Raw genomic sequence first — 25576 nt, 5'->3', positions numbered from 1 at the left:
GTTTGTTTATATTCTAAAAAAATCCAAAGCAGTAAAATTAGTCGGAAATGCAACAAATACAAATAATTGTAAACATTCAAAATCTGTCAAACAATTCAAAATTGTACAAATAAATTTAAACAGTCACCATTCATTGCATAATAAAGAAAGAAATATACATTGTCTTTTGAAAGAAAGAAATCCAATTATTTTTAATATAAAGGCAATCTAATGAGTGCAAGGTATTAAAAAAAAACTTTTTGTTACTTGAGCTCTATCTGGGACATTGATTCATCCTGTAAGCGTCTGGAATTTCTGTATTTGTATTTCAAAAATGTGGCGGCGATGAGAAAGACGACGGCCACCACGAGGAGAATCCACTTCACTCGCGCTTAAACCCAGAAAGTTGACTGGCTTTGGCATCTCATCCTCCACTACGGTCACTGCTAATGATCAAACACAGGGAAAATAGTCTGTTAGCACTTGTGTAAATGCAAATAATATTTACAGGTAATTCTGCATTCAAGGATACATTTGTCATAATAGCTTTCCTGTGGCTCAGTGTTCAGAGTGTTGCACTTGCAATTCTGATGTCATGAGTTTGATCCCAGGAGATTGCACATGGTCATAAACTAAATGTATAATACAATGCAATGAAAATCGCCTTGGATAAAAGTGTCTCCGAAATGCGCAAATGAAAATGTCATAATAGTTCGAAAATAATAAAATCAATTATATTTCTGATCAATCTGATCTTTAGTTGTACAGTGATAACAAAAGTGAAATGAAAAATTGTAGCAAAACATTCCAAATAAATGCAAAGTACATTTTAAATCAATCCATTTCAATCTTTTTATACATTTATACACCCTTTTCATATTTGATTCAAGAAATAAGTCAAATGACTTCCAACAGATTCACTGCATTTCTTTTTCAATCAAACACAAAAATTGCACGCAAACCAATACATTTATTCACAAACGTATTTACATTTGTAGGGTGTCCAGTCGTATTCAGACCATCCCAAGACTTCATTGTTCTTCTTATTCTCCGCCTCCAGCCACTCAATGAGCTGTTGAAAATTCTCCATCAGAGGCTGGACAGACATCTTGGGCGGGGCTTCGTTCTTCTTTCTCATTATTTCACTTACTCATTCAAAATCTGCATCTCCCTTTTTTTGTAAAATAAGACTGAAATTCCATAATTCTGAGCTATTTGTACTGTACCTGACATAAGGCACATTAGCTGGGATGTGGAACATTGCGTCGGGATCGAAGTCTTCCTCAGTGTGAGAAACAGGTGGACAGATTCGCTGGTAGTTCATTCTGAAAGAGAAAATATGGTTCAAGTTTGAGAAAAAACCAAACCGGTGCTTGTTTCTTTCAGAACGCAGCAGAAGAATTGTTACCTGAGGTTCCACCACTCTTTGTTGTATTCTGCGCTGGAGATCCGGCCATCAAACACTTTCCACCTCCACTGGTCCATCAGGTAACCGAACGTCAGGAAAGCGATCTTATCCAGCGCGATGCTCATCAGAAAGTTAATGGTGCTCTCTACAGACGCAATGAAGACCAGTGACTGACCACAGGGCTTATACGTAACATAATCATGTGTAATAACAATGTTATTAACAACCAGGTGTCTGAAGAATTCAGTTGAAACTGTAAGCGTAAGTGGATTTGGAGTTGGCGGTACCTTTGTTGTCCTCCACCTTATCCAGCAGGCCAATGCTCTGAAGATGTTTGGGTTGTGGACACTGACAGGGCCAGAACATCCCTGATGGCCTCGTGGAATCTAGGGTTGGCGCCGTCACGGAAGGAGATGGGTAGATCTTTATACTGCAGGAAGTATTGAACGTGTCCCATCTCGTGGTGGACGGTGATGAGGTCGTCCATGGTCACCACCGTGCACTGCTTAATCCTAGAAATGACAGGAGGATGGAAAGGTTCAAGGTGAGGTTGGCAAGATAACACGTGAAAAGGAAAAGGCTAGAGGAGGTTATTGTTTCAGCGCTAACATCCTCTGTTTATGATATGGCCTGGAGACGTGAGATTGTGGCAGACGGTTAATGATGTGATCTGAAACACAGTGAGCTGGTGTGTGGGACAGTCTGATAATACAAACACACCTGAAGTCTTTGCGTTTGTAGAAGTCCCAGGCGTGACACCACCTCACGGCTGTCTGTTGGTTTCTCCAGCATTGACTTCTCCCAGAACTCAGGCGGCATGGGCAGAAGACCCAGAGAGGTGAAGAACTGGTCGGATTCATTGAACATGCGCAGAGGGGTCCAACCCTTGAATCATGAAACATCACATAACGTGAAAAAACAACATTTTACACAAATTATACATATGCTACAGTATATAGAAATTTGAGGTATTGTCTTTCTGATTTAAATAAACTTGTCAATGTATTATAAAACAATTCAAGATGGTTTGTGTCTAGGTTAACACTGTTTCCATCACATCTAGTTTTTGCATTACTTCAAAATCAGGAGACATCAGCCTTATAATACAAATTCTTCAGAGAAGGTAAAATCTCAGTTTATCACTGTCTCTCATGTTTTGTCAAGTGCTGATCCTACAATGTCAACCATGTTACTATGAGTTTGTATTTCACAGGGTTGGGAGGGTTACTTTAAAAATGTGTTCCGGTACAGTTACAAATTCCCACTGATAGGATCTGGATTTGAAGTATAAATGTATGTGCTGATAAATCATCTTACCAAGCAAGTCTACAGGAAATGTTCAGACTTTTCCTTCAAAAACAAAGCTAGACCTTTGAGAGCTGTAGCCTTTCTATGAACAAGCACATCGGAGGTCAGAGACAAAATGGAAAAAAAAGATATGCATCAAACTGCGTTTTGGTTGATTCTCAAATTCCTACATTACACACAAACACCTATGTAACATACAAAAAGGAAACCCAACAAATAATAGGTTCCCCTTAACAAGAGATATAGAAACAATTATCTAAATTACCTGATTATGAAGTCATCTGCAGTGCATAATCATCCAGAGAAGAGAAAAATGTACTCTTGTTCATGTAATTCTATAATAAACAATTAACAATAAGAATACAGACAGTGTGCAGTAAATCTATCTACATGGAAAAAAACATGCTAATTACAGCGTACCCGCACTGTCCCAATCGAACCACCCCAGGCACGTTTGACACCAAAAGCCTGTTTCGATTGACCTGTGCGAGTGCTCGCAATCGCACTCGGTTCACTTAGCAACGTGAACTGGTTCACCCAGACCTGGTTGGAAGAGGTGGGCTGGAAAGCAGTTTCGTCTGGAAAGGGGACCCGGGATGCCTGCACGATCCGTCCGCGAATGCGCATAATGACTATTAGATAACTCAAATTTCAATTCTGTTTTGTGACAATTCACGACACTGCATGATCTGTTCCACGCTTGCGCACGTTTGTACCACGAGACTTTCATTCATTCACTCACAGCGAAAGAAAATGGAGTACAGCAAAAGGAAAGAGAAGCTTACCCTTTACGCTGCCTTTAGGCAATATTTGGTTGACAGAAATGCATATTTTGTTCCTTATTGTCTTCTGTAAACACCATTCAAGGGATAATTTTCCTCATTTAGATTATATAGATATATATTAGCCTTTATAGACCCATACGAATAGATAATTTCTCAATTTAAAGTAAACTAATATTAGCAGCATTTAATAAAAAGACGACACAAACCGTCTTTGACACTACTACTGACCTCAGATCGAAACACGGAAAGTTAAAGCGGCCGTGCAACGGTGTTTCATGCATTCTGACTTTACAATGTTAAACGTGCTGTCCACTCATGTTTAACATGGTCAACTTGTCAAAAAACGAGATGGGCTTATTACGTAGTATTTCTGTGTTTGATACACCCTCTCCCAGCGATCATACAGGTTTCGGAAAGTTTTTTTCGAACATATTAAACTGTTTTGCAACAACTTTTCTTAGTCCCTTATTGGACAATTCTGCTGGAAAAGCACGTGGCACGGCCACAGGAGAGCAGGAGAAGGAGCATGTGCAGACACTTGAGAGAGCATACGTTCCCGCAGTTCAGGTGTTTGTTTTTTCACTGCATTTGGGTGATGAATGTTATATAAATGGTGGATATAACACTGGAATTGGAGATCGCTTGAAACTGATATATGGAGCCGTGCCAGCGCTAAAAGATGCCGGAGATGCGGTGAGTGAAACTGATGTCTGTGTTTTGTTGACATGGGTGTGCACCAGTGGCGGCTGCTGATCTTTTAAAGAGGGGAAGCTCATTTTCGGCCTAAATCATAAAAATTGTCCATTTATTTATATGTAAATTCTGCCCTATGTTCCTTTTCAAGAAAATGTTCTGTAACCCTGTCGTACCAACTAGGCGTCTTTTCCAGTGACTTGACCAGTGTCCTCTCAATGGCCAGCAGAGTTAGGCTGCTTAAATGGCCTTTGCCCATTGTGTTACGGGTGTAGGACTTGAGCCGCTTTAAACAGGAGAAGCTCCTTTCTACACCTGCAGTTGTATCCAATTGTTGCCACTAATGAGAACAGTTTGTAAAGCTGAGGCATTGCACTGTCCAACTCCATGTCTTTAAGGAACACCAAGTAATCACACAGCTTTCCCCTGTTACTCTGCAAGTCCTGATCTGAATACAGGACTTGAAGTTCAGACCTCAGTCTCCCTGAATCAAAGTGATGGCCATAACTTTTCAGGACATTTTGGAAGGCCTCCTCTGGAAATGCTTGTCTCATGTCATCAAATTTCCCTGGATTGAATAATTCTAAGAAAAGCATACTTTCCAAATTTGAAAAACGTCGACGAATCTGCTCCAAGATGTTATCAAGGATGGCCATGTACAGATTTCTGTAGCGCTCTTGGGGATCCTGCAATTGGGTCAGACGGTGCTTTCTCATGGGCTCATCTCTTGGGTCTGATGTGAGATCTGCTGCTTTGGCATAAACAGCTTGGAAAGCCCCCTCTGACCTCTTCTCTTTGACAAATGTAAGAAGAGACTCAATTCTTTTCTTGCAGTAAAGAACATCCATCGCTCTCTGCTGGACAATATCAAAGACCACATCAGTCTCAGAGAAGATTTGTTCATATGTGTACAACATGAACACAAACTCAAAATCCTCCAGTTTCCTCACAAAGCCTTTGGCACAATCCAGTGTATCATCATCCATTGTCATATCTGCAATGATGTTATCAAATGTCTGCAGGAGGCCATCATAATTGTTTGCCACAGTGCTCACTATCCGTGATGTGAAATTCCATCGAGTAGTAGCGTTTCTGGGCAACCTTGAGCAGCCTGCAGACTCCAGAAAAGACATCCCCTTTGTGTATTTTGAGAAAAATGTGGCAAACCCAGAGAGTGATGCAAAAAAAATTCTGCACTCAGGCAAGCATTTGGCCCCCTGTGACAGCACCAGATTCAGTCTGTGTGCATAGCAATGCACAAACATTGCACTGGGGGCTATTGCTTTCACTTTGGCCTGCAGACCATTGAGAGCTGAAGCCATGACAGGAGCCCAATCATAGGTCTGTGCCACAAGCTTATCCTTAAAATTGTAGCCCTGCATGTTCTCATTTAAAACATCAAAAACGGACTGAGCATCTCGCCCCCCAGAAACATCAAAAAATCCAATGAAGCGCTCCTGAATTTTACCTGCACTATCCACATAGCGAATAATGACAGAGAGTTGGGCACGGGAGGATATATCAGTGGTTTCATCCACCTGCCATCCAAAAAAGGGAGCATCCTGAATTTCATCTCTGATATGATCAGAAATGGTGGCTGCAAGAGCAGAGATCAAGTCATTTTGAATAGTGTGTGACATACCAGAAAACACAGTTGAGGACTCGAATTGTGTGGACAGGACAGAGTCATATTTAGCTAATGTTTCTGTGAACTCTCTGTAATTCCCCTTGTTGGATGATTCACTACTCTCATCATGTCCCCTAAATGACAGCTCCTGCCGGCCAAGCAAGGATGTCACATCAGGCGGTTTAGGAAGGCCCTGTTTTGTTTAAGTTTCATCCTTCATTGCACCTTCATTGATTGCATGCTCAACCTTGATCCTGCCCATGCAACTTAATCTTGAACATGCACTCACATGTTCATTGCTATTTTCATACCTTTTATATGCCCTGTCAAAGTTTGACAGATCTCCAAACCCCAATTTTGACCAAAGAACACTTTCATGTGATGGTTTTATCAAGAGACATGCCCAGCAGTACATTTTCTTTTTCACAGCACTTCCAGTCAGCCAGCTAGCTTTGTCATACCAGGAGAGCTGAAAAGACCTGTTACTTTTCCCTATCTTTTGCACTAAATCAATCTTAGGTGTTGATCTGCCCTGCTGTTTAATTCTAAGTTTCTCCTCGTAAGGAAGACTTTCTAATGGCTTTGCCAAAATCAGGTCAACAATATTAGCACTGTCTGCCATCGTGTGCAGTTTGCTAGCTGGCTAGTTCAGACTATATGAATTAATGAACAAACGATCTAATATATATATATATATATATATTTAACTTAACGGGAGGAAATGTGTGAATTATGTTAAACTGAAACAATGAATGTGGTGTGAAATTGTGTGAAATATACGATGAAGGTTGCAGCAGTTTGTCTTTCGACTACACATGCAAAATGGGATGCGATGGGACTGAGTTGGAAATGGAGACACAGAGTGATACGCGTCATCATCTGAAGACCACGCCCACACCCACACCAACCGTCTCTTTGCATTGCGAGAAGCTGCCGCCTCCTTGTCATTTATGATTTATATAAAAAAAAAAATGTCTAAAAGCTGATATGTGACAATGTGTATAGCAAACAAGCTAAAAAAAAACAAGAAATATGTTTTTATAAGCGGTCGACCCCAAAAAACGAGCATTTTAGGACATAAAAGTGGATTAAAAAGAGATGACAGACCCTCCAATCATCACGCAGACGCTCGGAGTCCGGGCCAGCCCACTCCTCCATTCATCCCAGAGACGCTGAGCGTCCGCGGGTGGGACATAATCGCAGCATTATCCAATGACCGTCTTGTTTCTAAACACTGAAAAAAACTGTTTAAAGCAGCCCCATTGAAGTCAATGGACGCTGTGCTTCAACAGAGTAATGCACTGTACGCTACGGGAATGAATGAGAAGGAAATCGAGTCAGCCGACCTAAGTAGCTGATTCTGAACGAAATTGTTTTCGTTCGAGATGAACGTGTTTAACGCATTTTTAGTCAATAAAATGTTAATATAATAGTACATATATTTGACCATTCATTTTTTGACTATTATAGGGGAAGCTGAGCTTCCCTTGCAGTCTTAAAGAAATCGCATCTGGTGTGCATGTGCTTTGGTTTAGGCTACCCCTCCCCCTGCACGCGCCGTCAGTTTTCGGAAACAACCGTAAAGCTGCATCTATCTTTTATAAATGTGATCAAACTAAATACTTTTCGAAGATATGAAGTATGCAATACTACCCTATAGGTGCACAAGATTAATATGAGATTGGCAGAAACCCTGTGTGTTAAGGCCGCTTTAAGTCGGCCTAATGCCATACAGCAATGAATCGTAAACTGGAGATTGAGGAAACTGAAGGTTTGCAGTGACAAAGACTCACACAATTTTTGCTTCATGTGGAATAAATTCTATGTTCCTGTAACAACTATTATTTTGGATTGGCAACCAAGTAAACACATCGTAATGCATAGCGTAAGCTACATTTAAAAACATCAAAATAGACCCGCAGTGAACTGTTAAATGAAGAACACAATGTAGCCTACAAAAATATAACGCCATTTGTGCCGCCTGGCCGTCAAGCGTTTCATCGCATATCAAAATAATGTAGGGATAACATGACGTTACCTACACGCATGCTCAGAACGGATCGTGCAGGCATCCCGGATCGTGTACCGACAGACCATATGAGGGCAAATCGTGCAGGAAAGCACTGAAAGCATCACGTAATTTATGCTACTGTTTTAATTCCTCCCTTTTTCATAAGGCTATCTATTAGTATTAAGCTAATACCCTACTTCAGAAATTAAATGGGCATTTGAAAAATACTGAGATTCAGTTGAGATGAAACTTATTTCGTATTTGTTACGTCCCAATAGATTTTGAATTTTGAACAAAATGAATGAATGTTTTAGTAATCACTTGGAAAATGCAGCCTTGAAGTGCTGGACAAAGTTGTATAAAGCACTAGAAAGCACTCAAAAGCATTAAACGGTTTCGGCCATTATACCATTGTTGCTGTTATTTAACATAATGGCAACTACATGTTCATGGTGAATGTTATGTGGACTCAAGGCGTTGCGATGAGGATGATCATTCTGCTGCATTCCTTTGTCACTCGACCTCTTACGCTCGCACCGCGCCATTTAAACCGTCGTGAACTGGTTCAGTTTTCATTTTATTTTCCCTTTGATATTTCTCATATCGACAGAAATTACAACTTATCAATTTGACTGTGCCATGGTCGGAAAAACGAATATAATATACGGGAAAATTTGTTCAGTCAACGAATAAACTCATCCCCACTTTGAACGAGAATACTACGTTTACAAAATCAAAGTGAACATTCATGAACGGAACGGACACGTCTGCAACACATGATCTACTTCTGTGCATAGGCCTACTACTAAACAAAACACCAGTCTAACCGGGTATTTTGAAGCTCATCTTTAAAATGTTGTCAGCTGAACAAAGTTATGCAGATCGCCAACTTGTTGTCTGGGCTACTTTGGAGAAAACTACACGTCTCGATAAGTTTTGACTTTGTAAACATAGATTGTAAAGTGCAATATGTTCCTGTTTTTTTTTTCAATAAAAATTAATCTAAAGAAAGCTTTCCTTTACCAGGCGAAATCCAGTCCCTTTGATGTCGTGGCTAGAAGAGGAAAACCCGCGCAAAATACCGAAGAGAGACCACGCATGCGCAATAACAGGAAGTTTTACGGTCAAACCATGAAATCGAAATAGTACGTTCTCATCTTAGGCACTTACATTCACTGGACAAAGCAGCAACAAACATGCAGTTAAAACGTTTTTATTAGTCAACTCATTGTGCTCAAATTTGTCCACTTTGCTTACAATTTGAAACTAAAAAATCCAACTTGCAAATTGTTAACTCCGTGTACAGATGTCTTCAGCTATGGGCGGCACCCAATCAAAATCAGGCCAACCCAACATCTCTCCAGTCTTCTCATTCTGTTCTCGCAGCCAGGTAGTAACTGGCTCAAAATAGTTAATGAGAGAGCTGGCGTCCATTCTGTTTGTGCCGACAGCTTCTTGTAGCACCTCCGTCCAAGGCTTTGAAGATCCAGCCTTCAAGACTTTCCTTTCAGAGAGCGAGAAAAAAAAAACTTAAAAACTGCAACATTTATTCACCCATATGTCTATCTAATCCTATACATGACTATTCTTTAGTGGAAAACAAAAGAGAAATGTATCAGTGGTTTTGTGTTCATGCAATGAAAGTTTTGTTGGAAAACTAACTTCTCAAAAAAAGTTTGTGCAGAAGATTAGAACATTTTAATGATGCAGTACTATTCAGACTCAGTGTTTATGTCCGACACTTACTCCAAAACAGCTCCGGCCTTTGTTGACCTGTAGATATCACACTTGTGCAGTGGTCCCGTGTGTCCGGCTTCCAGACACAATTTCTCATGGAACTGAAACTGAAGGATGAAACTCACAAAGTATCTGCAAGAGAAAGACATGAGGTCAAATTATCTTTGTTCATCCATCACAGATGAGATCTATGATGTCACATTGAAAATTAAGCTTGATCTGAAATTTCACAAAGGTCACTAGAGTTTCAAAAGAAGTCGTCAATGTGTCAAACTGAGCTCAGATTTGTTAAGTATGCAATCAAAAGTCAATATTATTCAGGATCTCAATATTAACTCAAACATGTCTCATCAAATTTACCCAAATCCAGATTATTTGACCCCTACAATCGACATTCACCTCTGTAACTGGTGGAACGCGAGAGTACATTCTCATTTGTGGTTCTATGTCTCAAGCTATTTTAGGAGAAACACCTGAGACTAACTTAGTCACTGTGTGCATCCGTCTAATGCATGAATGTCACGCCGTATATAACAGGTCATGATTATATCACCTGATGTATGGAACATTTCCAGGTATGTGGTATTTCGCTCCAGCATCGAAATTGTCTTCGGTACGTCTGACTGGAGGACAGATTCCTTGGTACTTTGTCCTTTTATGAAAACATTTAGAAAAGAAAAAAAAAAGACCACTATCAATCACCTAAAGAAATGGTCTTTCATTTTTCGACATTCATCCCCTAAAGTAATTGCTGACGGTTTACCTGAGATACCACCATTCTGAATTATACCGCTCAGGTGGTGTGCGTCCACTAAATACACCCCAGCGCCACTGATCAATGAGGTATCCGAACGGCAGGAAGGCAATCTTCTCCAAAGCCATCTTCAACAGGTAGTTGATGTCACTTTCTAAAATATATCAGTTGCATTAGTCATCAATATTTATCAGTTTGGTATGATTTACAGAATCGCTCTTCAACCTACCAGCATCATCAGTCACTTGGTCCATAAGGCCAATAGTGTGGAGATGTTTCGGTGTGGATACGGACAGAGACAGAACATCTCCTATGGCCTCATGGAAGCCAGGATTAGCTCCATCCCTGAAGCTAACCGGCTGGTCTTTATACTGGAGAAAATATTCTACATGACCCATCTCATGATGGACTGTAGACAGCTGCTCCATGGTCACGGTGGTGCACTGTTTGATTCTGCCAATGACAAACACGCATTTAACTTCAAATAAATAGATCTCTCTCGAGCAGCCTGACAACAGCGAAGGCTCACGTTGCAATGAGATCTGACTAGAGATGCACAGATACCAAATATCTGTGTTCTGAGTGATATCTGCAAATTATATTAAATTTATTTCAAAGATTATAATAACATTTCTTAACTTTCTGAATGTTATTAATTCATATATTGACTAATAATACTGAAGATCAACTGGTTATGTTTCTTAACATTTTCAACATATAGGATTATACATATACAATTCATCAGGATTGTTGCGCATTCTTATAGTCACAGCAAAATAAAAAAAAACTATTTACAATTAACGTTGCAATATTTTATGAAAAAATAGGAAATCAATGAGACAGTCTCTTTCACGTTATATCCACAGTTTATGTAACATTCATCACCCAAATGCAGTCAACAAACAAACACCTGAACTTCGTGAACAATGCTCGCTCTCTCTCGCACACAATTAAAAGTGATATCTGCACATGCTCCTTCACCTGCTCTCCTTGGTGCCACGTGAAAGTGCCGCATGCTTTTCCAGGAGAATTGTCCAATAATGGGCCAAGAAAAAGTTACGAAACAGTTTTACAAGTTCTAAAAAATCTTTCCGAAACCTGTACAATCGCTGGGGGAGTGTATCGAGCACAGCAATACTACGTAATACGCCCAACTCGTTTTTTGATAAGTTGACCTTGTTACGCAAGGACAGCACGTTTAACATCGTAAAGTCAGAATGCATGAACACCGTTGCAGTGCCACTTTAAAATAAATATGAACTTGAGGGTCTTTTTATATCATTTTGATCAAACTTTTGCCTCAAGCCTCTTCAAACTGGTGTGTGCGCAATGTGATGGGAAGGCGGGATCTTAAGTGACACATGGGAAACATAAAGGCCGCTACCCCTCAGTATTCCCGTTTAAAATCCCCACCGCTCATCACTTATAATAAGTCCTTAGTTTACAGTTTGTTGCACATTTTTTGATTGAAAGTATACTTTGAGGTAAACTCTCAGTAGACCATCACCTTAAAGTTATGATTGTAATTTGGTTGCAGTTTACTAAAGTTTACTACTCTTACAATTCAAGGACACTTAAAAGTACATTTTCAACGTATGTTTTCTAATTAAGCACCAAGTAGTGTTGAAATAGTACACTCACAAGTACACTACTACTAGTACTATATTGATTTCATGGCGCTTTTCCACTGCGTGGTATGGTCAGGTTTGGTACAATTCGGCTCGGTATAGCTCTACTACAAAAGTATCAGGTACTGTACACAGTGGAAAATCCCCTAAAAGGGAGCTGTAGTGGATTGTACTGTGTAGTACTTTGCAGTGGAAAAGCACCCTTAGTATGTAGTATACTGAGTACTGTTGTAGGTACACCATGTACTTTACTTGACCTCTACTTCAGTATACTTTATAAAAAAGTATACTTCAAGTGCTTTTCCTAAAGGATGACACACTGAGGTAAAGATAATACACTACCGACACCAAACAGAATGGAAATCGTGTGTTTGAACTACCCGACCAGGACGAACGTAAAAACACAGAAACATGTCTGTTTAGAGTGGGACTGCATTAGACATGATACCTGAAGTCCTTCCGGTTGTAGAAGTCCCAGGCAGATGCCTGAGAGACCACCTCTCTGCCATCGCTCGGTTTCTCTAGCATGGACTTGTCCCAGAACTCGTCCGGCATACGAATCAAACCCACAGAGGTGAAGAACTCCTCTGCCATCCGGAACATGTGCGTAGCATTGTAGCCCTACGGGCGAAAGGCACTTGATAACTTTATGCCGTCTTTGAGGAAGGCATTTTTGAAATCCAGAAATACCTGAGCAACCATGGTGTCAGTCACATCTACATTGGGCTTGTCAGGAAAAGGGATCATCATGTTATAGATGTTGTTCCAAGTCTGTGACCACATGTTCCCTAAAACCAAACACATCAGCATCTTCAGGACCATTGAATAATAACCATCAGAAATTAAAAGAGACCAACCGTCTGACGGTAACATCACATTTAAAAGTAACACGATCTGGACCATCAGTTACAAAAGTTTTCCATCAGTGCATTTGGACACAAATTTGCATTAATAGGGTACTGTATTAATACAAAGACTTCTAGTTCTGCTGTGTTTGCAGAATGAAAAGGAATGCAGACCATTTGTAAACGGATCGATTCAAAATGTCTGTCTGTATGAATAATGTCATTTTTTCAGTAATGAAAACCAGTTGCTGCAAGCGTGAGAAACGTAGAGTTTTCAGAATGTAATGTTCATTACCCAGGAGGTGGGCTGGGATCGGACCCTTGAGGTTGATGTACTTAGGGCCGTAGAAATCATAGAGTTTGCGGCGGACGAAGGCGTGCAGGTTCTGGTAAAGAGGTTGAAGCTGTATAAACAGGTTCTCGAGGTCTTTCTCGAAGGTCGGAGATTCGTACCAAGAACGCCAGTACGCGCCCGTGTCTGGAAAGCCTGAGGAAACAGATCAAAAGAGGGAGAGGAAAATATATAAAGATTCGACAGGTGTGACCTCACTTTATTCATGCGAAAAAATGATGTGCTGACCATCCATCCTTGACGCTTTGTTGCTGAGCTCTACAAACTCAGGGTAGAGAGATCGGAGACGATCTCCAGATTCGTTGTGCCAACCCTCCCAGGCATACAGAAGTCTCTTATAGCTTCTTGAGTTAGCCATGATGTCTGTGAGCTCTGAGACAACACATGAACAACTGTTTAAACCAACTCCTCACTAACAGCTTTCAGTTTTTAGTAGAGGTGGGTCGTTATCGCGAGACTCTTATTGCGCGATAAAAAAAATGTCGCCATTAATCTATTCTCAAAGTTGGGTTGGGAGATGGGTCTATACTACGCAAGCTATGATGACTTTCACCTTGATATTTTAGAGCGGATGTATACCTAGCTGAATTGCACTGTACCGGGCGAGAACGAGATTTTTCAACTTGCGCAATTCGCACCACCTCATCATCTCATGACCAGGGCTTCATTCGCGCGATTCACGTTGCAAGAAGGTCTTTCGCGCCTTTGCATTGACTTAACATGTAAATCACTCGCGCTTGAGGCGCCATTCGCGTTTGGTCTGAACACAACATAACGTTACTGTGAAATTACCACATCAAACGTGACGTGCTAACATGGATGCAGCGTTGAAGCCGCCGGGTTGCTTCAGGGAAAATTTATTTTTAAGAAGCTTCCCGATGGAAACATTGACAAGACTAAGGTTGTTTGCACCTTGTGCAATGCGGAATTGGTTTAAAAAAAAAAGTTTCTCTCAACAGGTAGTGGTCTAGCTTTAGTTGAAACCAGTAAATTTGTATTGGCACCCAATGTATTATGGCTCCTGTATGACATATCGCTTGTTGCTCTCTAACTCTTTGTAAATCGCTTTGGATAAAAGCGTCTGCTAAATGACTAAATGTAAATGTACTGTAGGAGCTCTTACAGTCTTAAGTACCACCTAAACACAAAGCATCCCTTAGCTAATGCGAAAGTAAACACAAGTTCATCTTATTGAACATTTATTTTCATCACCAATTATCATAGTAGAACAGCTTTCTCAAGCAGTTCGTGATGCATTTTGGAAACAGGAGATGAGCCCCTGGTCTAATGCGCCACCTGGCTTGAGAAACCCGTTCTCAAAGACTTACTTTTAGTCATTATTTGGGTAGCACACATATTCTGAATGCCTTCGGCAGAATTCAAATGAGCCATTTAAATCTAGATTAATTCCAAGATTAATCTAGATTAAAAAAATATATCTATGCCCACCACTAGTTTTTAGGTATATTTAGCCTCGATTTTGTGCTATACGTCTGTGCGTGCGAAACAGCACATCCAATTCAGGGGTAAACGGGTGAAATGATAAAGCAAACGTTTGTTTCTTCCTTGCATGGTTTTATGTAAACAAGCAGTGCACAGATTTTGTTTGTGACTGTTTTTGTAATGTTCAGCTGAAAAATAAATTAAGAATGCTCCATAATCAATGTTCCCAACACATGACACACCTAACTGTGAATGTAATTAAAAGTGAGGGAGTGTGGTAATGTACGGTTTACATTAAATGCTACTTAAGATGTACTTTTACATCTCTCCTTCTCGGTTTGTTTTATAGATCTTTTAGCAGTGTCTACTATAATTGGTTTGTATAAGGTTGAAAAAAATCCCACTGACTTTTATTGTCTCAGTACATTTCTGCTTCTGTTTAAAGCAGAACCTCTTTACTTTAATTGCAAATTGGCCTTACAAGTCATTGCGTCTTTAAATTTTAAAATGTCTTGTCAAATTTATTTTGATGAGTTCAATTAATGTCAATTTTTTTATTTTTAGTACCAGCAAATCACCACTGGCCAAATATGTAAAATAGTACGCTGAAATAATTTCCTGCTGCAAATTGAAGGGAGTATTTTTCGATTTCACATAGACTGAAACATATGTACTACAATACTCACATTTATATACTGAAAAACAGCTGCGTGGACAGGGGGGATTCCGGGGGCTCAGGCCCCTGCCCCGGCCCCTTTTAGGTCAAGGTATGAATGTGCCCTTCTGATCATGATAAGAATATTTACATTCATTATAAAAATGATCATTTTTCTATTTTTTCCATTGCAAAAAAAATAAAACAGTTGCTCAAACTTGAAACAACAGCATTATTGTGTAGTAACACCATACGGCTTCTTCAGTGAAAAGTGGACTTTTGTTGATGTTAATGACATAAACGGTCTGTATGGCATTATTCTGTTATTTTGATAAGTTGATGACCTTTTAATGAAAAGTCAATTTCTGATACTTAAATAATTATTAAAATTCTGTACCGGATATCAAAACCTGATTTATTGCTTGAGTTGAAAGTAATTTTGTATTTGTCCAAAACAGAGAAATTAAGACGCGTGTCTTCACATCAGTTTATCTAAACCCTGAACACAGAGAGCTGGCATATCCTTCAGGATATGTGTAAAACGAATTCATTTCTGCTGTTATTTTGATCCTTTCAAACACATATCAACACAGTGTTGGGAGTGTTTCTCACCAGGCTCCAAAGACCAGCATTCCTCCGTGCTGTGGCACACCTTCGCTGTCGAGTAGATGCTATCCATCTGGCTCAGAAGGGTGTTGTACTGAGAAAACAAAGATTACAACACATTTGTCATCTGGAGCTCTTCCTCCGCTGACTCAATAGGGTTTAAGAACTCACTTTCTCTCTCTCTGCGGTTGGGAGGTTGGCTGGTCCCAAAACTTTTATCTTGCTGAGGATTTTTTGCACTTTAGGATTTAGCATCTCAATGAAAGAATCAGAGAATGTGTCCTTTGCTTTCTGACCCCATGCTTCTGTGAATTCCTGCTCTTCCAAAAATGCGATCACCTAGAAAGAGCAGAGAAGAACATCTTTCACGTACTGCGGTCTGAACCTCAAGATTTAAATCTGATGTGCCGAGCTTACATGAAACAAACTCCTTGATTTTATTGAACTGTCCTGTTTGTGTATTTGATAAAGATTTACAAAAGATGATACATAGGGATGTTGATTAAGAGAATATTCACATGTAAAACGAGAAAAAAATTACATAAGAGTACTATATGTAACTATATGTACTTGCTGCAGACGAAGGCGTGCAGGTTCTGGTAAAGAGGTTGAAGCTGTATAAACAGGTTCTCGAGGTCTTGCTCGAAGGTCAGAGATTCGTACCATGAACGTATGTTTAGTAAACGTTCATAAACATATTAATTTGTCTTGTCATGCTGTCAGTATCATCATTTCAACATCTCAATTACTCTAACTTTAGATTGTTTAGAATTTTTTTTCACATCTGCACGCGTCAAAATATTGTAAACTCATCCTTGCAAACCATCAAGCATAAGAACAGGTACACATCTTCTACACAAGACATCATGATCATGGTCTTCCATGACCTCAGGCCGTTCGAGATGTAGGTGACTTTTTTGAGTAGAACCATACAGAAGATCGTTTGGTGAATTCGCAGCCCTCTCGGTTTCATATAATGTGAGTCTATGGGTCCACCTGTCTAAGAGTTCCTAAAGCACATAATTCCAAAAAAGTGACTGTCGCTCAATACTCCATTTCTGCAGGTGGCGCTAAATGCACCAGACATGCCATCCACCACCAAATACTACGAGAAGATTTCGATCAGGTAGCGTGCAGAGGCTGTAGAGTATGACTAATGATTAAAAATGACGTTCAGTTTTATGAAAATTTCGAACAATTCGTGTCACAAGACATCAACATGTCGCCAGGAGGCACTCTTTTGGAATTATGTGCTTAAGGAACTCTTAGACAGGTGGACCCATAGACTCCCATTATATGAACTAGAGAGGGCTGCGGATTTACCAAACAATCTTTATGGTTCTCATGAAAAAAAAAACCACCAACATCTCTGATTGTCTGATGGAGAGTAAATAAATGGCACATTTGAGTTTTTGGGTGAACTATCCCTTTAAATTGAACACATCTATTACTAAAGATGCTGATTAGGCTGTTCAGGTGTTTTATATCAGAGTTTAGACTAAACTGCAGGAAAATGGATCTCGTAGGCCAGAGTTGAGAACAACTGTGTAAAGTGGTGCCAGGACCCTAAAAACTGAGAGAATGTTGAGACAGCTGGGACTCTAATGTGCAGAACTTATCGAAGTGAACATGGATTCACCACGCTGGGATGGTATGAGCCATTTCAACACAATCTCATGACAATTCATAACTTATTTCTTAAACTGCACAAGAATTTGCGTGTCCGAGTGTGATCTTTCGCATCAGTGACAGGTTTAGGGTGAATAGCCAGAAGGTATATTAGGTACAAATTCTTGAGTTAGATTTTTTTTTTTTTTTCACCAGTAACTTGCATGTATTTGGAAAATTCTTTCATTTATTCAGCCTCAAGTTATTTCAAACCTGTATGACTTTATTTCTCTCCAGAACACAAAAGATGATATTTTGAAGTCTGGAGAGAATGTTAGTAACCAAACACTGAACCCTGTTGACTTCAATTGTGTGAACACAAAACCACATTTTGGACATTTTTTCAAAATATCTTTTGTGTTTCACAGAAGAAAGAGTCAGCTACAGGTTTTAAAGAACATGTTTCAATAAAAAAATATCCTTTTAAAAACACGCAAGAGAACCACACTTATCCTCAAACACGTGTAGATGTTTTGTCTCTTGAAATTTTCCTCCGTGGAACAAGAAAAAAAAAAATGACCCGTGTAATGATTAATCATGTTCGTTAACATAACTCTGCTTACTGTAATAACATTCTGCAAAGACCAATCCCGTAATTCATGCTCTTTCCCTTTATACCTTAGAATCATAATAGTACTTAATGCGAGTGCTTTCTGCAGGCTGTTAGAGGATTCCAAAGAGTAGCTAATGTGTCACAGCTCACATTCATCACAAACAACCGCAGCGAATTGCATGAATTATACTACACAAGTTTTGTGCGAGCACAACTCACTGCTGCATCACCAAACACTGTGCCTGGAGTTTGTGTCCTTAAAGCAGAGATCGGAAAATAAAAAAAGCACAAGTACCTGCAGCTGGGAATTGTGCTCAGTCAGGTTAGTGTTGTAGTTCCAGCTGGCTTCTGAGCTGAAGTAGAAGACTTCCTCTGCCGTTGAGTTGTAATCTTCTACAAACCTCTGAGCCTCGACAACTGTCTGAGAGTAATCTCCTGGAATCCACTCGGGTCTGAGAGCTGCGCTGGCGCTGATGAGAGTCAGCAGGACCGCTGCCCGCTGCATGACGGAGCACAGCTGAGGTCTGAGGAACATCAGAAGAAATGAATGACACCCTGATCAGTGCTGGATGCTCCTGTCCAGCGGTTCCCCCTCTCTCTTAGCTCTCTCTCTCTCTGTCTCTCGCTCTTTCCTCCCTCCATTATTCACCAACAGAAGATCACAGTTTTTTTCCTATAGGCTATACTCATTCTGAACAATTAAAAGCTCTTACTACAGACTTTCAATCACATTGCACTCTTGCACATAACATCTGGAAACTGTACATTGTAATGAACAATAGGTTAAACCTGTAAATCTGTACACTCTTAAAAAAGATAGGTTGTTTTTGTCTATATTGTTTCACTTTTTGTATATAGTGCAATGTTTTTTTTTAATTTCTCATCTGATTGTATATTTGAACTATGTTTGCACCATGTGTACACTGTATAGCCAAAATAATCCCTTATATGTATAAACGTATTCTACCATTATGTATTTGAATTATTCTATGCGATGTAGTTTTCGTTGCTTTCATATTTGGAGGATGGGAGAGGGTCTGTAGCTCACATGATTATAATCATATGTTGAAAATCAAATCAGGATGCAAAAAATAGGTGTTCCACGTTTTTGTGACTAAATTGGGCTGTAAGAGAATAGACCCCTTCTTAATAATTCCCATGGTAATTAATAATAGTGGCATGTGCCAGAGAAGACGAATATTTAAGATAGGCTGGAAGATTGCATTCAGTTGCATTGGAATCCAACTCGGCTTCGTTTCAGCCAAGTCTAACTTAGGTTTGGTTTCAAATCATTGACTCATTCACATTTACATTTACGCATTTGGCAGACGCTTTTATCCAAAGTGACTTACATTGCTTTATCCTATACATTTTACATAGGTATTTGCAATCCCCTGGGATCGAACCCACAACCTTACCACTGAGCTACAGGAAAGCTGACTCAAGAGTCGTTCTTCAGAATTAATGAAATAAAAACCTAACAACACTTTGATTGAAACAGCACTAATGCGCTCTGCCTCTCCCACTTTCCATACTCATTACTGGCAAGTTGTTCTAGCAACAAAAGTCACAGATGAGATCTCAATGATGTGTCTCCAATTCTTCCTTAAATTTTCTAGCTCTTCCTTCATACCGTACTCTCAACAATCGTCATATTTCTTGTTTCTCATTTTACATTTACATGCAGGCACGTGCAAACACAGTCAATAGAGGCGATGCATTTGATCAGTTCATATTCTCTAAATCACAAGCTCGACCTTCATGTGGCTACAGGAGCATCATGTTCCATGACTTTATCTACAGAAATAGTACATTTACCCGAGTGTTAATCACTTCATTTCAAAACAACAGTTCAAATATCTTTTCAACCTTCTCTTGGATGGCAGATAACGTTTTATGCCCTGATAAAGTGAATGCCATACACAGCACCACACATGCCAGAGCCATCACTAACTCCACCTCATCCTCAACTCTCCTCTTTCCTTCCCTTCATGTCTCCAAAATAGTCCATGCTTGACAAGATGTTAGATATTCTCTCACTTTTAATAAAAGTGTGAAATGAATAAATGTAAAGGAAGCACACGGCCCAGACTGAAGCCTTGTGTGATATCACTATCAATCTCTGGCTCTTCTATAATCACTGTTCTTGTTCGGGAGAGAGAGAGCAAGAGGGAGCGTTACCTTCTAAGAGTAGATCTTAAAGTACCGAAATGATTGAATACTATTGAAAAGTAAACTTAAAAAGGACTTACAGCAGCATTATTAGACCGGTTAGTTTTCCATCCCTCCACTACTGGGCTTTTATCAATCTAAATGAGCGCAGATCAGTGCGCAGAAATCATCTCAGGACAGGGTCCACGTGTGATTCATCAAACATTCGTGTGGTGCCAATCTCGAATGATCGTACCTTGATAAATGCAGCGGCTGAAATCGATCATCACGCCACTTTTAATTCGGTGAAGAGACGCCTCGCCAGTCGCGACTACATTATAAGACGTGGAGAAACCCGAGAAAGGGAACGTCTACGATTAAGATATGTAAACTTTGACCATGAAAAGCGAAATAAAATAAGATGAATCCCGTTTGGAAAGAGATCATTACTGCGCGCAACAGCGAACCGAACTCAGGCTGAGGTGTGAAATTTTATTGGATATTTGTGTTTTGTACAAATGCACGCAAATAATTTATTATTGATTTACTTTCGAAAACAATTACGTTTTACTGTTCTACCTTTTTTCACTGAAAGTATTGTTGTTGCATTAAATTACTTTAGAAATAAATTCTAAACCATTTAAACAAAATTAAACCGACTTCAGTTTTAAAGAACTTTGAGTTGGGCTACATGTGTTAATGTAAAACGAATGTATATGTAAATTACTGCTCATTTTTGCGGTCGATTCAATGTATTTTTATACAAATTTCTTCCTTTAGGTGAAGAGAAAATGTTCTGTGGCGGAGGAGACGGATGCATGTTAATATACGAGGATCTTATGCTGCCAAACTTGCATTTCAGGCTGCATAAATAAAGCACGTTCAGTTTTGTTTATTTCGTTTATTTTTTCCTCTTTCAGATCTGTCAGAGCGCCGCAAGAACCAGCGGTCTTAAGTCACCACAAACCGGCCTGGAGCCTGCCACACAAAGCCAGGCAACCTCGAACTGTGACGAAGTGGGCGTGTCTTCCACTCCCCAAGCGAACATCGCATAAATAAAAAACGATTAAATCATGCGGTTTGTTTTCATTAGAAGCATGTTTGTCAAACAAAAAAGGTATCTTTCATCATCTTGCAACTAGGGAAACTAGTTTGTAAATATATTGATTAGGCCTATTGTAGGTTTTTTTTTTACTTTAATTGTCGTGAATTATCTTCGAAGTAGGCTAGCCAAAACTTCATTAAGGGATTTGTAGACCAAAGCACCCGCTAACCTTGGAATTTGATATTTAAAGAATCATATGAATATATTTAGGCTAGAAAGGAAAATACTTTATTAAATTAATGAAAAAAATCGCATATTAATCTATTTTTACATCGATATATCAAACGAAAAAACACAATCTAACTTTATTTGTCATTATTTCTTATCAGTTATCGAAAGGTTAATGCGTTCACGGACCTTCGCCTTATCTCAAAACGTGCATACACAAGCAGAGACCTGTCAGACCATTGCTGAATGAGGTAGTGAGCAGTCCAAGGCTGCATGAAGTGACTAGAGCGCGTCAATGTATGTTGCGTGGTAGAAGGATTTCCGAATGAGGTCACAATTTAGTTGTGCATGGGGCAAGAAAGGGGAGAGTATCAGGTTCGGGAGGGAGTTTAGCTGGCTGGTGGATAAAGCGCTCCTTTATTCTGCTGGTCCTGGCCTGGAGACCCCGCTGTCTCCTCCCTGATGGCAGCAGCCTGAAGAAGCTGTGTGTCGGGTGGGTGGAATCCCCTGCAATGCAGAGGGCTTTGCAGGTGAGACGGGTTCCATAAATGTCCTGGAGGGGGGAGATAGACATCAATTATCTTCTCAGCTGCTCTTATGCGTTGGAGAGTCTTGCAGCAGGACAAGCTACGGGCCCCATACCACACAGTGATGCAGCCAATCAGAAGGCTCTCGATGGTGCCTCTGTAGAAGGTACACATGATGGGGCTGGGGCTCTGGCTCTTCTCCGTTTGCAGAGGAAATAGAGATGGTGCTGTGCTGTTGTGGCCAGTTCCGCAGTGTTGTTAGTCCGGGAGAGTTCCTCAGTGATGTGCACCCCCAGGAACTTGGTGCAGCTCACTCTCTCCACAGTCACACCCTTGGTGGTCAGAGGAGCATGCTGAGTGTGTACTCTCCTGAAATCAACAAAAATCCTCGTCTTCTCTACATTTAGAGAGAGATTGTTGTCACCTGGCCATGTGGCTCACCTCGCTCCTGTAGTTTGTCTCATCTCTGTTGCAAATGAGACCCACCACAGTTGTGTGGTCCGCAAGCTTGATGAAGAGGTTGGTGTCGTGTGTTGGTGTGCAGTCATGGGTCAACAGGTTATAGAGAAGGGGGCTAAGCACACATCCTTAAGGGGCCCGTGTTCAGTGCAATGGTACTGGATGTGTTTCTGCCGACCTGTATTGCTTGAGGTCTCCCCATGAAGAAATCCAACAGCCAGTTGCACAGCGAAGTGTTAAGTCCCAGCTGGACCAATTTGTGAGTGAGCTGTTGGGGGATGATTGCTAAATGCTGAAATGAAGTCTATGAACAGCATTCTTACGTACAAGTTTCTTTTGTCCAGATGAGTGAGTGAGTGCAGCATGGAGGGCAATGGCTATGGCATCATCGGTCGAGCACCTGGACCGATATGCAAATTGGAACTGGAATGATGGTGGTAGCTTTGAAGCATGTGGGTACAACAGCCTGACTCTGCGAATGGTTACTAATGTCTGTGAAGACATCAGTGAGTTCTACAACTCAGTCACTCAGAACGCACCCCGAAATGTTGTCAGGACCCGTAGCTTTGCATGCATTGAGCCCTCTGAGGGATCTCCTCACACTATCTCGGGACAGTGTCATCACCTGGTTGGCAGGAGGAGGTAAGGTCTTCTGTACAGTGGTGCAGTTTTGTGCCTCAAAGCAGGCGAAGAAGGCATTTAACTAATTTAACAAAGGGATGGGGTCTTCACAGGCTTGTGGTGTTTGTGATGATCTGAATCCCCTTCCACAGCCTCCGAGTGCCTATGCTGTCACTGAAGCAATGGGCTATTCTCCTGGAGAACTGTCTCTTAGCCTCTCTGATGCTGTGGGCTAGATTGGCCCTAGCTCTCTTCAGGCTCTCCTCATCTCCAGCTCTGAAGGCAGCGTTCCAAGCCTTGAGGAGACTATAGACCTCCCCTGTCATCCACGGCTTCTGGTTGGCCTGCACAATGATGGTTTTTGTGACCGTTACATAATCAATGCACTTGTTGATGGACTTCCATCTGTTAAAGAACTGGTTTGGTAACTTAAACGAGCGGTCTGTAGCATGACAGTGATGTGGTCTGAGGTGCCAAGATGGGGGAGGGGTAGGGTCTTGTTAAATTCTCTCTGGGTGGTGTAAACAAATACCAGAGTGTTGTTTCCCAATGTTGGAAAGTCTGTGTGTTGGTGTATTTTGGCGAACACACTCTTTAGATCAACGTGGTTGACATCTCCACCCGAGATGAGAATAGCATCTGGGTGGACTGTCTGATGCTCAATGATGTGCTGGCACAGTTCATTCTGTGCCTCACTCCAGTTATTGTTATTGTTGTTGGTGCTGGGAGGGATGTATACTGCAACGAGAAGTATGGCTGTATAATCCCTCGGTCGATAGAATGGCCAGCACCTTATAATTATAAACTCCGCCAGGGGTGAGCAGCGTTTGCAGAACACAAAAGCACCGCGGCACAAGGCATCATTGATGTAAACACAAAGTCTGCCACCACGGGTCATACCTCCCTGAATGGCGTAGTCCGGTATACTGTGGCTGAGCCATGTTTCCGGGAACAAAAAAAGTCTATAGTCCTTTGATTTGAGCATAGTAATCGGATGTAGTCCAGTTTATTGTCCAAAGAGTGTACATTAGCCAGTACGATGGTGGGCATAGCTGGCTTGTGTGGGTTAGCTGCTAGCCTAGCCTGGATACCTCTGCCCTTACCCCTCTTCTGTTTATTCTCACGCCGCTTGTGGCATCTCAGTGGGCGAGATGCACTAGTGGGCGTGATGCACTAGTGGGGTCGGTGATTGTGTAATCCTCCGGAGTAGACAGAGGTCCCGCAACTCTTCGGTGTGTGCGCAAACTTTACATCTAAAACTGTTGTTTTTACGTTATGATCGTGGTTCTGCAACTGATTCTTGATGGGATGTAGGAGGGTGTTATAGTGTGACGGTGCAGATCCAGTGATAGTCCTGTAGGGAAGCATTAGTGACTTGAATCTGATATGGGCTTCAACCGGTATAAAGTGGAGAGAGATGAAACGGGGAGTCACATGAGCCTGTTTGGGCTGTTGAAAGATGAGGCATGCCACTGCGTTCTGAACCAGCTGGAGTGGTTTGATAGCCTTTGCAGGAAGACCAGCAAAAAGAGGATTGCAGTAGTCCATCCTTGAGATCACAAGGGCCTGGACAAGGAATGTTGTGCTGCATGCTCAGTGAGATAGGGTCAAACCTTTATAATGTTGAACAAGGCATTTCTGCATAACCGTTTTATCTTTGCAATGTGGTCATTGAAGGACAGCTGGTCATCAGACATAACTCCAAGGTTCCTGGCTGTTTTGGAACGAGTGAAAGTGGTATTGCCAAGTTGTATAGTGAGATCGTGTTGCACCGTGAGGTGTGGCGGAAATACAAGTAGTTCTGTCTTGGAAGGGTTCAGCAGGGGTTGATGCTCTTCATTCACATATTTTGGAAATTATACACCGTCTATGGTTAATTATGAAGCTAGACAAAGGCAGACTTACACATAATGAGTGGTGAAAAGAATTGGAACATGTCTTCATTTTTCATAGATTGTTTTGGGTAGAAGTGTAATCATCTGGGAAATAGCGAGGGTATAGGCCTTGCTAGACTACAGTGCATTATTTGTATTAGAAAAATAGGCCATACTGTGTGTCCATATTCATTTATTTTATTCATTAGTTGCAATAGTTCATGAATAGTTCAATACAGAAAGTTATCTTTGTGGTTTTGACTTAAAATTATGCTTTTGAACAGATTGTTGTCATGAACTTCATTTACAGATTCATTCTTTTATTAATCTCATTCATTTTTGTGTTGGTCTGTTGTGAAACATTTTGCGACATTCCCTCGCTTTTACCAGCAGAGGTCGAGCTCTGATTTGAAAAGCTTTGAGTAATGAACCTTTTACCGAACGTTTTTTTTTTAAAAGCTTCTGTGTTTCAAAAAGCTTCACGTCGCCATCACTAATGTTTTGTCACAATGTTAAATACAATTTATTTTGTTGGGTTCTGTCCTTGTCAGTCCCATGACAAATTTGATCTGAAATGACTCAACTTACATGTGAAAAATCTGTCCTGTTTTCTTAGGTT

At 40.6% G+C, this 25576-nt stretch overlaps 1 protein-coding gene across 1 annotated transcript; it reads right to left on the bottom strand.

The window, feature by feature from the left end:
* Positions 1–270: 270 nt before the first annotated feature.
* Positions 271–18637, bottom strand: LOC130439451 (angiotensin-converting enzyme-like). The gene is given in 23 exon segments (XM_056772069.1): positions 271–425; positions 970–1128; positions 1171–1304; positions 1388–1532; positions 1675–1726; positions 1728–1899; positions 2108–2146; positions 2148–2272; positions 3116–3327; positions 4772–5189; positions 5463–5770; positions 9116–9315; positions 9558–9680; positions 10102–10200; positions 10312–10456; positions 10532–10755; positions 12379–12551; positions 12621–12718; positions 13071–13262; positions 13356–13499; positions 15838–15925; positions 16003–16170; positions 18348–18637. Coding segments are annotated over 23 exon segments (3813 nt in total). The 5' UTR covers positions 18588–18637.
* Between the last annotated feature and the right edge of the window lie 6939 nt (positions 18638–25576).

Source organism: Triplophysa dalaica, chromosome 17 (assembly GCF_015846415.1).
Source record: "Triplophysa dalaica isolate WHDGS20190420 chromosome 17, ASM1584641v1, whole genome shotgun sequence".
In the NCBI taxonomy this organism is placed as follows: domain Eukaryota; kingdom Metazoa; phylum Chordata; class Actinopteri; order Cypriniformes; family Nemacheilidae; genus Triplophysa; species Triplophysa dalaica.
The sequence above is the reverse complement of the archived record's forward strand: the minus strand, read 5'-3'. Positions and strand labels throughout refer to the sequence as shown.